The 18,737-nt window shown below is 33.8% G+C and overlaps 1 protein-coding gene across 2 annotated transcripts in view; it reads left to right on the top strand.

The window, feature by feature from the left end:
- The window catches only part of LOC121368927 (mediator of RNA polymerase II transcription subunit 13-like), a 60,701-nt gene extending 42,679 nt beyond the window's left edge, over nucleotides 1-18,022 (top strand). The window contains exons 17-28 of one of the 2 annotated variants that reach the window (XM_041493688.1): nucleotides 332-429; nucleotides 1,054-1,303; nucleotides 1,955-2,014; nucleotides 2,263-2,400; nucleotides 3,379-3,608; nucleotides 4,077-4,259; nucleotides 4,907-5,136; nucleotides 5,709-6,117; nucleotides 7,888-8,139; nucleotides 8,705-8,866; nucleotides 9,841-9,947; nucleotides 10,467-18,022. In XM_041493688.1, coding sequence (XP_041349622.1) covers nucleotides 332-429; nucleotides 1,054-1,303; nucleotides 1,955-2,014; nucleotides 2,263-2,400; nucleotides 3,379-3,608; nucleotides 4,077-4,259; nucleotides 4,907-5,136; nucleotides 5,709-6,117; nucleotides 7,888-8,139; nucleotides 8,705-8,866; nucleotides 9,841-9,947; nucleotides 10,467-10,599 — 2,252 coding nt within the window. In that variant the 3' untranslated portion in view covers nucleotides 10,600-18,022. Of the gene's footprint in view, nucleotides 1-331; nucleotides 430-1,053; nucleotides 1,304-1,954; nucleotides 2,015-2,262; nucleotides 2,401-3,378; nucleotides 3,609-4,076; nucleotides 4,260-4,906; nucleotides 5,137-5,708; nucleotides 6,118-7,887; nucleotides 8,140-8,704; nucleotides 9,948-10,466 lie in introns of both variants that reach the window. The other variant, XR_005957532.1, reaches the window with a different exon arrangement.
- Nucleotides 18,023-18,737: the final 715 nt, after the last annotated feature.

The raw sequence follows: 18,737 nt of genomic DNA, 5'->3' as shown, positions 1-18,737 counted from the left end.
TAGTATGGCCTTCGGTTTTTCTGAAACCTTTTTGAATAAACAAAACCTGATTTGCTGGGAGTTATTTCTTCCCTTAAAGTAATATTTCTGGTAGGATTTTTTTTTTTTTTTTACACTACAGGAATGCATTGTATAAGTTCATTGCCATTTAGCACTTAGTAAGCAGAACCTAAATTTTGTAGGATCAGTTTCAGATCTAAAATATTTGGAATATTATGGGATTTTTTTTTCATTTAGATTTTGGTTGCTGACATCTGGGCATTAAAAGATGTATTGAATTGTGTGGGAGGTCTTTTGATATGCAATTTACTTACGTCTTGTTGTTTTTCAGGTTCGGATCAGAATTGTGAACCCCAGCCTATTCCTCACTTCCTGGTCGGTCACGACAGAGAATGGCTGTCTGTGTCTCCATACACCATCAGATTCTGGGTAGGTTATTGTTAGACAAATTAAACAGATATACTCCTCTTTACTGCTCATAATAATTTCTTTTGTTGAAAAGCTTAGTTTCATCAAATTCAGTAGCATCTTATTTGCTTGGGCCTTTTATGAAAATGTTAATGTTTAAAACTGGTATTAGAATTAGTAAGTAGTCGAGTCTTAAAAATTCATGATTTTATTTTTCCAATGGTAAAAAAATAAGACCGTTTAGAATTTTAAGCAGTATTAAATTTGACGACATTCTTTACACTATTATGACTATTGTCCTTCCCAGCACCATGAACATTGTAAATTTGTAAATAATTTCAATTTGATTTGACATCAGAAGAAAAGTAAAAATATTTGGGAAATTACCTAAAAACACAAATGTAAGAAAAGAATGTTCATTGCTGGGAAGGACTAGATAAAGTTATGGCATCTCATTAACATGGGTTTATAGTTGTTAAGAGTGGCATTAACAGTGAATAATTTAGTTTTAATGAGTCCTGTTTTAAAAAAAAAAAAAAAAAATGATCTGATTTATATTTACTACTGAACTTTAATAAAAAAAATTCTTCATTCTCGATTCATATTGTTTAAAATGTTTATTTTTTTTAATGTTTCTTTTTGCAGGATAAACAGTTTTTGGAACCGTTTGGTCGGCAACGTGATGTGGCATACGTGGTTGTAGCACCAGACAATGATTTTATTCTCTCCAATGTGATAAGTTTTTTCAAAGAATTAAGTACTGTGTATGAACTGTGTCGCCTTGGTCGACACTGCCCTATCTCTAAAGTGCTACGTGATGGAATTATGAGAGTCGGCAAAAGTGCTGAGCAGAGAGTTGCCGTGGAGCAAGTTGACGACTGGTTTAAACAGATAGGTAAGATTGTTTGTGCTATGTTGAAAATAGGTCTTTTATACCTACTCCTACCGTGATAGGTGCAGGATTTAGCTCGGTCGGTTGAGTGCTAGCGTGAGGTGCTTTGTATCGCTGGATCGAACCACCACAGTGGATCCGTTCAACTGATTGAGTTATCTCTCGTTCCAACCAGTGCACCACAACTGGTCAAAGGCCGTGGTATGTGCTTTCTTGTCTGTGGGAAAGTGCATATAAAAGATCATTTGCTAAATTAAGAAAATGTAGCGGGTTTCCTGTATTGACTACGAGTCAAATTTTCAAATGTTTGACATCCAATAGCCGATGATTAATATATCAATATGCTCTAGTGGTGTCGTTAAACAAAACAAACTTTACCTACCATGATAACTTGGGTTTTTATTGTGATGATCTTTTTTACTGATTAGTTATATTTTACCACTTTGTTCAATTTTGCCTTGATAACTTTTTTAATATTTTATCATAACTACTTTGTCTTATAACATGACCAATGAGTTAGATTTTACTTTGACACATTTTGTGCACAACGAAATAGTCTATTTATTTAAAATTTTTATGCCTGCTGTTATTAATATTAAAAATAAACTACCTGTCCTTGTACCACATTATGTTAATTGTGTAATTTTATTGCAGGTGAATCAGCTTTTGCAGCCAAATTGAAGTTGTATGCTCAGGTTTGCCGCTACAGATTAGGTGAGTGTAATTAATTGCTTGTTAGACTTAAACCAACAATTTTTGTGATCTAAAGTGGTTGATAGACACTAAAATGACATTGTTTCTTTTAAATCCTGAATTTTTTTGTCTCAACTTCATGGAAATTGTTCATGATTTGAATTCTTATAAATTGATTTTTCAAGTTTATGTTTTTAAAATTGATTTTTTTTTTCATTTGAATATGATTTTTTAGGGTAGTTTATGAATTTTAATTTTTATTCATGCAGGTCCATTTCTTGCCCGGCAGACATTGGATAAAACATTGTTTGAGTCGCAACATCCAAAAATGCCATTCAAGACGCCGGAGCCAGCAAAACCTGCCACACCAGACAACACTAGTGCTATGTCTGGAGAAGACAATAAAAGTAGGTTGACTTCTTTCAGGAAAACCTTATTATTCCAGATTGTTTTCTACACAGATTTTGTATGATTAATCAGTAACTCATTTGTGAACTAATACAGGCCTTGAACTTAAGAATTTGTTACCTACAGCATTGAATTTTTTTTTGTTGTAATTTTTGAAATGGCCCACCAATGGCAATTTTGAGCCTGCTTATGGCAAATGTTTTTTTTAAAAGTAACTTTTGCAGCAATTGAATGTGATTGAAAGGTTAATTTGTTGTGTTTAGACATATTTCAGATGTACAAATGTTAAATATTGGCAGATAATATATGCCAGATATATTCATTTTGCTGTCATTGAGTTTTTACTCATAGCAGTCATTTTAATCCAGTGGCACTAAACTGCTGTCAGTGATACTCCTGACCAGCAGTGATTTTTATCTCAAAAATGGCAATTGTTGTCATAAGTTCGAGCCCTGTAATGTAGTTTTGCTTATTACTGAATAAAATATTTTGAAACAGAGAAATTTATCCATTCATCATACCTTGCCAGTGTATATAGTGTTTGCATGATAAAGCAGTACAACTAAAGTCGACAACAGACATGATCTACGCCATGGTTTTTGCTTGGTACACAATAAATGTGAAACATCTTATTATAATTTTATTTCTTATCTGTATTTCTGAAATGGTACAAGTTTTAAAATTATAATATTTTGTTCAATCACAGTTAGATGAAACCCAGATGTTAAAGGAGATGATTTTATCAATTGTAACAGTTTTTCTGGACTTGTTTAATTTATTTGTCTATGGTTACATGGTGCTAAAATTTATTGAGCAGATATTTTCACTTTGGACATAATCAAATGGTGTTAAGACGTATTAAGCAGATATGCCCATTTAGGACTTGTTTCTGACTTTTATATATTTATGATTAGATGGTGTAAACTTGTATTATACCCATTTTGGACTTGAGTAATAATTTCTTTCTTTATGATCAGATGGTGTTCAGCCCGATGGCACTGGTGCTGGTAAGGACGGAACAACTCATGACCTAGACAACGAAGACAGCGATGAATGCCCGGCAGTTGTGGTTTACCTGATTGACCCATTCACGTACAACCAAGAGTGGGACGAGCTGAGCCGGTTAGCTATGATAGGACTGTGTCGCTGCTACCAGCAGATGGTGCAGTATCTCCCGGAGCATCTTCAAAACAATATGTTTCTACAGGTGTGTGCAATAAAATTATACTTGATTACAGAAGCGACGTACTCATTATATATATGATTAGTCGTACTAACTTATCATATGTGATTTGTTGGCTCTACAGGGTTTTATGACAAAGATTGAAGCTAAAATGACTTATTATTTAAGCATGACATGAAGTTTTGTGCTTTTAATTTAATAGATGACTTCAGCCTTAATTAACCGGATAGATCATGTCAGCTTTTATTATAAGGCTGTAATCTTGCCAATGAAATAGATGAATTTTTTTAACTCACCAAGTTATTGGCAGTAGTGAGAAGTCGGAAGTCATATGTCGGACAAAACAGAACCACACAACAGACTTCAAGACAATGATTTGTTTCATGTCATAGCTCATATAACAATTTTTTTTTAACATGAAATAACTAATAATTGAACAATATGCTGAAATTATATTTAAAAAACAAAACAAGATTTGTTTTGTTTCTTCAGGTTGTGCCTTTAAAGACTATACTGAACCATAAGGAAAGTAGCACCCAGTTCCAGACACTGAAGTCAGTGGCGTTTTCCGTGTTTACCACCTGTCGCTGGAATCTCACACACACTATCATGGGGCGTTCACTCACAGGCTTCGGACCAGCTGCCGAGGCAGAGATGTTCCTCAAAAAGAAACAGGTTTGTTTTCAGTATATTCTCAACCTAAACCTGTTCACAGTAATAAAAAAAAAAAAAAGGTAACAAAAAAAAAAATAGCCCTGCTTTTAGTTTACTCTTCTTTAGTTATTAAAACATTAGTAATAACTGAGATTTCGGTAAAATTATTCTTTGTCTATCGGTAAAATTTACAGGCTCTGGCTGATTAACAATTTGTCCTAGTTGCATCTGTGAATATTCTCATACATATCATTTCTTTCTTTTTTTAATTTTTTAATTTAATTTTATTTTTTTATCCTACTGCCCTCTTTCTTTTACTCCTTTATATTCTCATTTCTTGCCTATCTGGCAACTCTTCCTATCTTTCAACTTTTTTCGCTGTCCACCTCCACATTCCAGTCCTTGTCTCTCCAACTGGGACAGGTGCTTGTCTGTTGTGGCTATCTGTGCCACATACCTGCCGTTACTTATCAGCTTTTAGCTGTGGGCTTAGTTGTAGTTGCATCTGTAAATATTCTCATACATTATCATATCATTTCTTCTTTTTTTCGGTCTCTTCTTTTTTATTACATTTTTTATTTATTTTTATAAATAGATTAATCATAACTATATTTAATGCCACAAAATTTTCGTTAAATGATGCATTGTCTGTTTTCCGTCCCTGTCAGGCTGACGGTGCCGGGTTTGTGAAGCTGTACAGTCCACCGTTTATCCTGGCACCACTGAAAGACAAGCAGGCGCAGCTGGCCGAGTTCTGCAGTGAGAAGACTGAGAAGACGCAGGTTCTGTTCTGCATGTACTGCCTGTCCGAGGACCAGCGCTGGCTGCTGGCCACGTGCACCGACACCGGCGGGGAAATGATGGAGACCTGCGTCATAAATATCGAGATCCCAAACAGGTAATGAGACACAGATTGTGTAATATTAGCAGGGATTTATCAAGGATATTTTGACATGGTGACGTGTATGATGGGGAAAATTAATACCAGTAAATCATACTTGGGATATTTTTTTCAGGCTACTGAATGATGTAGTACACCGCTATTAAATTAATTGATAAAAACACACATATTTCGGTCTGAAATTAGGAATTTTTAGGTCCAATTTCTTTTGGGAAGGGGCTTAGGTTTGGACCCACTGAACGCCTGGATGTGATGTTCCTAAGACAAGATTATACAAATAATTCAAGATTATACTAACAATTCATTTGCAGTCTTTGCAATATTTTTTGAAACAAACTTATTTACACATGCACGTGTAACATGCACACACTAGCACATTCACACATACATATAATGTTAGAGGAAGTAAACTGATGTATAACCATAATTTTTAGGGCTACCATTTGTCACAGTAATTACATGATAAAAGTAAGACTCTTCAATTGCATATCAAGTAAGTGAAATTTGTGTCCAATTTTTTTAAGCATGCAGATGTGATATATAACACAAATATAAATAATTTCTTACAGGAGTAGAAGAAAAAAGGCTTCAGCCAGAAAAATTGGCCTCCAGAAACTCTGGGACTACATAGTGGGGATCGTGTCCATGTCAACAATGCCTGCCCGACTTGTGATTGGCCGGTTTGGCCGGTTAGGTCACGGTGAACTGAAGGCCTGGTCTGGCCTGTTGAGTAAAAAGAACTTACAGCACACGAGCAACAGTATCAGAGAGCAGTGCAGCCAGTGTAAATTCAACAACAGTGACGTTCCCTGTGTTCTGAGCGCATGTCTCGTGTCCATGGAGCCGCACTCCAGTCTGATGGTCATGTCGGACGTCTACAAGCCCGAGGAGAAACCCAGCAGCAACTGTCCTCTGCAGACGCCGCGTGATGCCTCTGCCAGTCACATCCTTGTGTTCCCCACTTCGGCCACAGCCCAGGTATGCCAGTTGACTTAAACGAGAACTCTTTGGTAGTGTTTTATAGTCCAGCTCATACATAGAGATTATTACATTCGTGTCGGTTAGATTTTTCTTAAAACAAGTTATTTTAAAATGTATCTAACGACTGAAAGCGAGTTGGATACATTTTTATACAGTGAAATGTAAGGTAAATGGTATCTAATGGACACGGTTGTAGTATTCTATTCCGTGAAACCTCTGAAAACTGGACCCTTTGTAAACCGGAATTTCTTCGAAACAGGACGTCTTTCATGGTCCCTTTTTAATAATCTGTACAGAAGTTAACCTCTCTAAACCGGACAATTTAATTGGTCCCTAGGTTGCCTGCTTTAGAGGATTTCAGCTAAAATCTATTTACGCTTCTAGTGCTTGTAGTTAACTCATGTGTAACAGACAAATCAGTTTTGGAGTAATCGATTTTGATTGGGGTTTTTTCATTGAATAGTAGGCAGTGGTGACCTGCAGCCTAATTCACTAACCTCTCGCAACTTAGCAATCTTGCAGTGCAATGCTAAAAGACTTGCAAAGAGGATGTTTTGTTGTCAGTCATCGTAACCAGTCGTATGTCTTTAACCTTTAGACTACTGAATTAATTTTTGACAAAAACCACGTTGAGTGGGTACAAGTTTATAATTTTTACTGACATATTCACTTAAATGTTTTATAAATACATAAAATAAAGTTCATATATGAATCGGTAAGTACTATTTTTGTTGCTTTTTGTATTTTTATGATATTTTAGATCAGTTAATGGTGATTAATATTAGGAGAGAAAAAGTCACGTTTGCTACGGGTATTTGTGGCCAGCTGTCCAGTATTTATGTCCATTATTCCCAATAACAGTAGTTATACGATTCACATTGCAGTATTTGATGATTTTCGTTCTTGGTAAATCGATCAAGTTTATTATCAAATTAGCTATCACAATCAGCTATAGATCCCTGAAAATGATCGTGACATGCTGCCATTGTTGTCAAGCGAAAATACTTGCCGAAAACCAAAAAACAAACCCTCAAAACTCCACTGAAAAACAACAAACAAAAGCTAGCATGTTGTAAACTAAACTTTTTCCTGTTCAGAAAAAAACGTTTCCGGTAAATGTCGTGTGCAAAACGGTGGGAAATATGAATTGGGGAATGCACTGTATACAGTGTACAGTATGTTGACTGGTATGACGTCGGGCGAGATATCTCGCCTGCTGTAGTCAGAAAGTTAAATGGTTATCACACGTATATGTGCTGTTGGTATGTGGTATCAAAAATAACGAATGATGTTCCCACCAATGGGTGTGTAAGAAACATGATGTATAATCCAGTGAATGGATCATTTAAAGTATTCGTATTTATAAACAAAATCTATTCTCACCGACTGTTAACTTTCAGTGTCGTGTACTCCCAATTTCTTAAAGAGACCAGCCCTGGTTATTAGGCAGTGTTAAATATTTCAAACTATTATAGAGGGTTGGTTTTTTTAACTATTAAAATTACACATACTTACAATTTCTTGCCTAAATGATCTATTCTGGCAAATTCAGTGTGTTGCTAGTTGTCCTGCTGTTTGTGGTAGTGGCATAAGCTTTTTATATGTACAGTAGAAAATGTATGGACCCCAAAACCTAGGGCCAGTCGCTTTAAATATTTACAGTAATTTTATTGGACACTGTTTGCATGTGTGGCTATATTTTAAACATCACTATATACACTGTATACAAAAGCTCAAATAATCATATTTGCTCTTCATTGTTCACAGGCCAATAGTCACCCCTTGAACCCAGAAGCGCAGCTTGATCTTGGAAATAGTCATTTGGAGTTAGATGATATGCTAAACGGCATTGGAAATGATGAACTTGGACAAATGGACCATGGCATGGACTTTTTAAGTGACCTGGTCTTTGACGATGCATTTAACACATCCCCACCTGGTGGCAATTCACCACCGGGTTCACCTTTGAACTATGACAGAGGTTTACAAAACTCGTCGAAACTTGATGGACAGTCAGCTGTAAGTTAACAAGCATTGCAATTTATTTTAATTTCTGCTTTGTGGTCCAGGAACGTTTTCATGTACATGATATTCATAATTATAACATAATATGACAATTTTGAAAACATAATTTTTATTGGGTTTTGGGAATCTTCTGCTTATGACAGGAACCAGTTGAAGACGAGTGTATATCAAAATTATGTGATGCTACATCACAAAACCTGGTTTGGTTGTTTGACATTATTGTTAGCACCGTTACTGTATTTACCATGGCTAGGAAAAGAATGTCAAACAAATATCTGTTGCTTGAAAATCACAACTTTAGCCACAAGTGTATATATAACAACTTTTCTTAGGAAGATATTTAATATAAAATGTGAACAGTATTTTAAAACCATAACAGTTATCTCTCCCCACCCTCAAATTGCTCATGTATAATGTGATTTTCATTTAACTGTTGGGGGGGGGGTCTTCTTTTTTCACGATTGCATGTAAAATCTGTTACATTTTGGCTATATATATTTTCCACGGTTTTCTCTATGTTCTCTAAGCAAAGTATTTATTCAAGCTAACGTTATTACAGATGGGAGGAAGTGCCATGAATGATCCTCAGAATGACGTCAAACTGATGCAGCAGCCGCTGGCGATGGGCTATTACGTGTCCACTGCACGGTTAGGGCCACTACCAAAGTGGTTTTGGTCTTCATGTCCAGAACGGGAACACATGTGTCCCAGTGTCTTCAAGGTAAGAATACTGTGTTCTCTTGTTTCCTGTCTTGACAGTTATTGTGTATTCTTTGCCTGTCAGTTATTGTTTGTTTTCGTTGTGGGTGTGGGGGTGGGACATAGCCCAGTGGTAAAGTGCCTGCTTGATGCACAGTCGGTCTGGCATCGATCCCCGTCGGTGGGCCTATTAGGCTATTTCTCGTTCCAGCCAGTGCACCACGACTGGTACCTTGTCTGTGAGATGGAGCAGATAAAAAAATCTCTTGCTATTATAACTAAATATTTATTGTTACAGATCATATAGCAGTGTCGACGTTGGGAGTCCCAAATCACTGCTTTGCATATATATCCATGTTCTAAGCAACAACAAAATATGTTAACAATAACAGAACTAACAGAAACTGATTCAGACTAAAATTCAACACATGCATACAGTTGGACATGGACAGTGATCTATAATGTAACTATATATTTTTATGATCCGAGATTTAAACGAGAACAAAGAAAATAGTGAATACGAGGGAAGAGAATCAGAAGGAAGAAGATTTAGAAGAAAAAGAAGAAGAGAAGACTGGTATTTGACGTCCTGCCTCTGGAAATAGCCAATGATTATTCAAGCAATGTGCTTGAGTGGTGTTACTGAACAAACTAATTTTTAAATTTGTCTCTGGGAAAGTCCAGACTAAAACATATTTTAGTGCTATTTGGTAAGAAGTAGCCTGTATGATCTCAATGTGTTTTCTGTTCCTAATAGACGAAGTGTTGACGTTACCATATAATGGACCCAAAACGTCATGGGTAAAATTTTCCTTTCTTGTTCATCATATGACCAAATTTGTTTTGGTTTTTTATTATTTTTTATTATAAAAAAGTTTCTAGTCTCAAATGCCACGGTTTTCTTTTATTGAAAGTATAATAAGTAGTTTTACTTTGCAGCCATTAATTAATATTGATGAGTCATTTTTTTAGAACAATAATTGTTTTATTTTTCAGTCTGCCCTTCACATTCATACATCATCCAGTATAGACGAATTCCTTCCTCATAACCAAGGCCGCAACAGCCATGCCCTGGATTCACACCTAACTTGTGAAGTACTCAGGTGAGAACTGGTAAAAGAAAGCAGAGTTTTATAAATCTGCTAGCATGACGCCTGATAGTGCTCTTTCAGTTCAAGCCAATGATAAATGGTAACCAATTAGTCTAATGGGCTAGTGCTTAAAATGTTTTAAAATAAATCTTTTAGAATACCGTTTTAATATTTAGCCACTAGTAATTTGCGATTGATCTTTGGAACATTACAATATTTTATTCTTCGTAACCCATTACAGCCTTGTAAATGATATTTTAAACTTTAAAAAGTTTGTGTGTTGGTATGTAGAACAAGACATATATGATGAAATTATTATTCTGAAAAGTTTCTGAGGTTTAGTATGAGTGAGACTGTATTAAGGCCTTGAGTCCGGACTTCAAAGTTTTATAAACACAAACCCAAGTGTCCCTTCCTCTTGATTTGATGAATTTCAGATAGAAGGCTGTACTGAAATCAGGTCCCAAGGTCCCTATTAGAAAATGCACTCGCTTTCTATGTTTTACACAGGTGTTTATTTTGTATTTTCAGGTTTGTTCTTGAACACTACAATGCACTGTCGTGGCTGACATTTGACCCAGCCATGAACGATCGTCGATCTTGCCTTCCAGTTCATGTTGTTGTCCTCATGCAGATGTACCATGCATTGAACGCCTTTGTGTGAAGAAGTTACGAGACCATCACACGCTGGATGCGAAGACTGTGATCTATTTATAACATTGTTGGAAGGGAAACAACTTACTGGCAGCTTTAAATATTGGAACCCAATTGAATGCACAAATTGTTTTTTCTTTCTTTTTTTTCTTTTCTTTTGGCAGAATTTTATTTTTGTCCCAGAGATAACAGCTAAGTCTCTTACTGTGTTCCCCATCTCCACTCATGATGTCATATGGAGATACAGAACCATAGAGGTTTTTTTAATCATGTTATATTCATTATCCTCCGTTTACATGGTGAATCTCAATAGTATTCTTATAAAGCAATAAGCCAACCAATATTAAATTTTTATTTTTATACTTCTAAAGATGTGCACTGAATTGTTAAAAACCATATTACGTAAAACTATGGGTTAGGTACATTGTATTTTGTTAATAGCTATGACACAAACAGATGTTATTTTAAAAATAAAACATTCAGGTGTCCGAGAAATGTAGATTAAATATGACAACACTATCACAATTCCGAGGGTTTTTTAATCCTTTTTTTTTCTTCTCCCTTTTGTTTCTTTGTATGTAATAAAACTAATTCTCTATTTTTAATAATGATTTTAGTAGGGCCTAATATTTGCAGCTGACTGACATCAAATTGTGTGATGTCACCAAATAATAATGTTATACCTGTATATTTTTTAAGGGAACACTGATTCAAGAATTCATCAAACTGGACCACTCAAATATCTATACTTTTTCAGCTGTTAATTTCTGTCTGAAACATATTTTATTGCATATAATATACAAAGGGATTGGGCACAACTTATTCAACTTACGAGGCCCTCTGGTATGTTCATTTCTATTTGTGATAATTTGCAAATTGGTACATCGTTTGTTTGTACCTCTTCTTTAGTTGGAAAATAACATTTTGTTTTGTCATATCCGACGTTTTCATCTGTGAAATGATTACTCATTTTTATTTATAATTTATGGGGAAGGTAAATAAAAAATCACAAAATGTCTGGAAAAAGTAAGTGAAATTCTGTTGACAAGAGTCACTAAGAGGTCAGTTTTTAGGTATGCCTGATGAAGTGTTGATATCCTGGTGGCCCATGTACTTTCTAGAAACCTGAGAAATAAGGATTGATTTTAATCACACGTCTTAATTGATGTTATATATTTTTAACCAGTATTGGCCGATCGACCTTCCAAAACCATTTTATAGTAGTGTTGGTATAAAGTGCTCCTACTGGCAGTAGCTATTTGTCTTAAAAGGGGCACAGATGGGATATTCAATTGGCTGTGTAATATGATATCTTACAATTTCTCCACAAATATTCCTGACTGATATAAAGACTGGTGATAAAAGTTTGTTAAAACACCACATGTTTCATAGAGAATAACTAGTTAATGACATTGGATATTGGCTTTATCCTGTGAATGTAAGAATGGGGAATTTCTCATTCAGCCTGAACAGGATAAAGCAGATATCCGACATCATTAATTATTATCTTTATCCTATAGACCATAAAAATTAAGGTCAAATCGTCAGCTTGCCTTGATTTGGCTCATATCAAAGACTGATATAGTATTGCTGCATGTTGGGAGACTGAAGCTACAATTGTACAGCTTTCTTTAAGTATGGACATTACATGTTCCTTTACATATTGGTGACTTTTAATCATGTTAAAGTATGATCTGTGGGCTTCTAAAAGTCACAAAAGAAAAAGTTGATGGATGATTAAAGGGACATTACTCCTGGTTTATTATTGACAGTTTACCGTATCAGTTGGGATCTGATTATTTTCATAATAACTATTCAGATAATTACAACAGTTACTTTTATCGGCCAGGTTGAATAGGAACAGTGTAACATTGAATTAAGATACTAATTACCTGAATGTTGCAAGAATTTGATGTTCATTTTGTCTCGTAATAGGTAAATATTGTAACTTAATTGTAAAATAAGGGTTTTCAGAAGATTTTTTAATGTGTTAATTCTGAATTCATAATGGTCATCAATATTTGTGAAGTGGTTGAACCGTTACTGGAAACAATGAATAGCATTTACAATATGTTTCATAACTAGTTTAAAAAAAATTATTAAAAAAAAAAAAAATATTGATTTAAAAAGTCTTTTTAAAAGATATTTTTAGAAATAATTGCTTCTGATTTTGAAAAATAGTGCACAGATATCATTGGTTGGCTACAGACTTGTGCTGCAAGTAGATATTTTGATACGTAATAATTGGGTAATCATACACTGTTTGTTACAGTAATTTTGTTTGGTGGGATAGGTACCACAAATAATTAAGTTTAAAAAAAAAGAAGTGAATAAGTCTTTCAGGTATTTAACCCTTCAAAATATTTCATTGACAGAACAGGGTCTCAAGTTTGCATGACAATAAACAATTTTCAATACCAATATTGAACAATTCATGTACATGCAATAAATTCCATTAGTCTTATTCAACTTACCGTATGAATAATAATGAAAATTAGAAACAAATTTTCTAAGTAAATCTGTTTTTAGTGTATATTGTTGTGTGAAGCCAGCTGTCAGTGCTATAGTTTATATTTGATGAGTGAAGAGTTAAAAATGGTTCTTTTCGGCTTTTTATTTGATTTCAGCTATTTTGCATAAAATAATTTTCAATAGATATGTAATTAGTTTTTAAATAGGTGTAACACCTCTGCAAACATACATTAATTTGTTTACCTACTCATTTCATTCAATTTGTTTTAAATATAAGATATTATTTAGTCATTTGAGCAAAATAATAATAAATGGCTTAAAAAGAGTTACCTTTATGTTTATTTATATAGGAAGTAATGTTTAAGCTGAACGCCAAAAATTAATAGCAATTTGATCAGAAAATCTGCAGCCAAATTCAAGTAATATTCAGCTAAACAGAATTGTTTTTCTAAATAGTTATACACCTACAAATTGACTTTTAAACGAAATGGTTATAAAAAAAATTGGTATCAGCTAAATTCAGCTTTAAATCACATTTGCTGATTTGACTAATGGCAGCTCAAACAAACCCTGAGTAAGCACATGCATTTGTATTGTTGCCATTTTAGATAGAAATACAGATATGGGAGAAAGAAATTGTGCGATGCTGTTAAAAGATTAGAATTGAAACAGCAAAATTTAGAAATATATAACAGATGTAGTATCTTGGAGCTGGGTTTTTTAAACATGTCTTAGACTTGCCTGATTGAATATGTTTATATTATATTTTCACCTAGTCAGGGATGTGATGCCCATTTACAAATAAAAGCTGAAATGACCTTAAAGCCAAATCGTATTCACTACTTAAAATAAAGCATTTTTTATAAGCCTGTCCTATTATGTCCGTCCGTCAGTAAACCTTTTTTTCTCCGGAGCACATCTTTCTTACCAATTCATACAGGATCGTCAAACTCTGCATGCATGTACAACTTGGGGATGACAGTGTGTCACATACTATAACTAGGTAGGTCACTGCAACCTACTTTTCACTCATTACTTTACATTAAAGGAAAGTTTTTTCCAATCATATCTTCTTTCTCCGAATCGTCAAACAAACCTTGGTAGCATTTCAGATCAATTTCAATCTATTTTGTGAAAATTTATTTTAAGCAAAAATCCGTGAAATCTGATGAAAAGTTATATAAAAAAAAAATCACATCCCTCCTTATACTAGGTTAAAGCATTGCCAATTAAAAATAATTAGCATTATGCAAAACAAGATTTTAATCTGTTTCTTTAATAGCACTGACACCTGGCTTATTAATCAGAAGAACTTTCCAGCACGTTTCACCACTTTACTGAAGTTGGTCATCTCTTGTTAGCCAAGCTCTGACATTTTTCCTCTTGTCATTGATTGAACAGAGTTTAATGAAATGTGACCAACATGTTTTTATTCATTACCTGGAGGTATTCTGATTAACTCGTATTATTAAAACAACAAATATATTTTCTACCACATTTCATACTGGTATTTCTGTACCAGGTCCTCCGCTAGTGATATTTGTTTTTAAATATTTGAATAAATTTGAAATATAAGATGGTCTCTGATTGGTTAACACACACAACACAATGCCAAGGATCGATGGCTGCAATGTCACTTTGTGTTTGTTCCTTAATGGATTCTTAGCAGAGTATCAAGCCCTGCTGGGCTCTTGTTGATATTTAAATCTTAAATTATATCTTTTCTGTATAGTCTTAGCTGTTAGAATCATGTAAATGGCATAGATTTGTTTGTAAGAGTTGACAAAACCAGTTTGAAATAAGGCAATAAATTGTTAATAACATATTTGTATTTGTGTATAACAATCTCAACTGCGCTGGGAGCAGTTTTTGTGTTTGTTTTTCTACAAGTAATATTCTGAGGGTACTGCTTAGTTACTTGATTTAATACTATTTTCAGTGTACAAAACATCTTCATGTATTGTGTACTTAAGTTAGCTGTTGAAACAGCTCATTCGTTGGTCTTTGAAGCTTAATGTATTTATTTATGCTACCTTCTAAACATCAGTGTTATGTTATTTTATTTCTACCTGTTTCATTTTATTTATCCTCGTATATGAAAAATGACATAACCAAATAATGGGGGTATGGTGTGTATCTGCACATTTTAGATATTTGTGTTTGTAACATAAACATACCATATTATTACTATAAAATATGTTGTATGTAATCTTTAAAAAAACCCCACCAAAAACCTAATGAATTTGAGAATTGAACATTTTAAATTACTTCTTAAACTATACTCATAAAAATTATTTCTAAATAATAAATGTTTGGTCAGAATACATTTATAACTATCATAATTTTATATAGTGAATGTTTTATCTTTTTTAGATAAAACATTGTTTATTGCAAAAAATTCACTGGCACCTGCATCATGGAATAATTATACATGTCCATGAAGAATAATTTCCATTTTTATTAAATTTTCATTTTATTAAGCAAGGGTATTTTTCTGTTGTAAATCGTCACCTTGCACCTACAGACTGTAGTCAGAATCGGGGAAAACCATGAAGTGTTTTACGTTACCAGAAAATATTTAATGTAGTTAAATTGTCTTCATAATCAGTCAGTCGCATATTGGCAACACTACAGTTTGCAAATCCCACCAACCAGAAATTATGTAAGAAAATGGATTAAATTTATTGCAAGGAAAAGGGTAAAGAGACGACGGAAGTTTTATTTTGCTTATTTGAGCTTTCTCAGAATGAACATTTCCTTTTGACAAAAATTAGCTATCATTCAATCTCTATCTCTTTGATCGTGATTCTTGTCAAAAATTTCAAGGGTAACCAATCAACAGTAAAGGTATAAAAAAAATTAACACTTTAGGGTTGGAAATTATTAAAATTAAAATATGCCAGAAATGTTTTACCACCCCCACCCCTCTTTAAGTAGTAAATGCAGTATATATTATTACTGGATATGACAGTTACAAAAAGGGATAATCTTTTTTTAAATTGTGAGGGGTGTGTATGTTACCAAACATATATAATACAAAACAATTAAGTCCTTTTAAATACGGGACAGTTCATGCTTATCAAATATGTATCAATTTCTTGTGGGAATATTTTTTTTAACATATACTGTACTAGTACATTATTAAAGGTTGGTACATAACTGATACATTATGTCATTTCAGTGATGTGCAAAAGTTTACGGTTGAACTAATCTGTGTGTTTCTGGACGATTGGATAATAATTCCAGATTGCATTAATAATGATTATGATCGAGTACCAAGTCGTGTACTATTTTTATATTCAGGGATTTGTTATAGGGCACTCCTTACTTGACATGATCACCATATAAAACAACCAGTATTTTTTAAAACATGACCATGTGACCTACAAGCTTCATTTTCATTCAGTCATATCAAAAAGAGAGGCCTGCCTTGAAATGTTTTTTTTCTTTTCTGGAACCTTCAAAAAATTATCATTTCTCAAACAATTATGTAAAAAATCTGCTAATACTTATGTTTGTTAACCATTATTGAATTAAGAAATTTTGTTGCCAATCTTCCATGGTGAAAAACTGGCAACTTATAGAATGCATCCTTAGTTGTGTTTCCTAGCAGTCATTTGTGTTGTAATACGATTCCTGTCTGTGACCCTAATTAAATCAGCAGGATAGAAGTGTTGCCTGATTTTCAGCTTTGCAGATAGAGTTGTCAGTAAATTAATCTTGTGGGCCAGTGTAAAGGGCACAAATTAGATTATTCATTATTAGTGTTATTGTTGAAACTGAGCAAATTATGATCTTCCAGATTTCTCATTTGACAAAAGCAGATTACATAATTAAATTAGATCAAAAGATGTTTATATTTTTTATGAAATCGTGATGTTTTTCAATATTGGGAAATTTTTTATGTACATATGATCTGATATCATTGCATTTTCTTCAACCATGACATCCAAATAAAGAAAACCAGGAAAAGCAACATACATTGACTGTCATGGTTCATTTTATCGTGTGATTATTCAATTGTAATAGGGGAAACTAAACAACTGAAAACTGTTGGGAATGCAGTATTGTTCTGGCAGCATTGATGATCCAGTATGTTGTATACAAATCGCCATCTTCCTAGTCTGAAAATGTCTATACTGGTACATGTATGTATTTTGCAGTTTACACAAGAAGTTTTGAGATTAATGTGAAATATTGAATTTGTTGTCACAGGTAATAATGTTTGTACATGTGTTAGTAGAGAAAAACAACAAACATGCAGTCATTTTGTAAATATTCCTCACTTTGTTTGAACAGTGTACATGCTGGTGCATCAATACAATTTAAAACTTGTGTACAAAGAAGAAGACATGTTTTTCTACATGTTTTGAAATTGGCAAACCAAATTTTATCAAACGCAATATTTGATGTTTATATTATATAAAAATATATATATATATATATTTTTAGTTAGCTAGAAAATGATCTCGGTTGGGGAATGTTAAGTTATGTTTTGAAAAGTACTATACTGTATTTAGTATGCTCAACGTTGTGTAAAGATTCTAATATTGTGTATATGTTGTTCATTTCATCTGCCACTTGTAAATATGAACATATCTTTATTGGAACATGCTTTTGTTTTAGGTCAGTTTACAGATATTACAACAAATGAAAAAGGTTGGCATGCAGGATGAAAGGATGTGTATTGTAGAACCAGTATTAAAAAAGGTAGACCAAATTGTGACATGTTTTGATGGGACCCCACATTGCCAAGGGATTATGGGGAGTTTGGTTGCCATAATTGTTGGCATTGATGACTAGTTACCAGATGTCTGTGATGATCGCACATTATTCATCATCTCAAATTTGTACGTACCGAAAACAAAATTTGATTGTAACTTATTACTTCTTTTTTTTGGTAGCTAGTACTTATTGTACAGTTACTGGCTCGTGCAAAAAATAAAAATAATGAATACTTACTGTTTGTTTGTCTTGTGTGTGATTCGGTGGGGTTTTTTTTTTGGGGGGGGGGGGTGCGGCTTTACTCATAAGGTGTTTGGTTTGCTGAAGATTCTGTTCAGTGTATGTTTTCTTGGTCTTGCTTTGGAAATTGTACAGAAACCAGTCTGTTGAGAGTTAATGTAAACTTGTACAATGTAAATTAATTTCTAAAAGATTTTGTTGATACCAATCGGTATCATAATTAAAGAATGTCAAGAAAAATAAATCAGTTGAATTGTTAAATAAGGGAAGGAAATGTTTTATTTAAAGACATACTCTACACATTTTATTTAGGGTTATATGGTGTCAGACATGGTTAAGGACCACACAGATATTGAGAGGAAACCTGCTGTCACCACTTTATGGGCTACTCTTCGATTAGTAGCAAGGGATCTTTTATATGCACCATCCCATAGACAGGATAGCACATACCACGGCCTTTGGTGTACCAGTCGTGGTGCACTGGATGGAGCAAGAAATAGTGCAATGGGCTCACTGACGGGGGATCGATCCAAAACCGACCGCGCATCAAGTGAGCGCTATACCACTGGGCTAAGACCCATTCTGTATAACAATGACAAAAATTGTTTGGCCATGAAATTTATCAGAATGTTTTTGGGTGTGGGTTTTTTTGTAGTTTGAAAAAAAAGTATAAACAAATGACCAAATTAAGATGGAAAATATGTTTGTTCG

This window comes from Gigantopelta aegis, chromosome 3, assembly GCF_016097555.1.
Source record: "Gigantopelta aegis isolate Gae_Host chromosome 3, Gae_host_genome, whole genome shotgun sequence".
In the NCBI taxonomy this organism is placed as follows: domain Eukaryota; kingdom Metazoa; phylum Mollusca; class Gastropoda; order Neomphalida; family Peltospiridae; genus Gigantopelta; species Gigantopelta aegis.
This window is presented reverse-complemented; position numbering and strand designations above follow the sequence as displayed.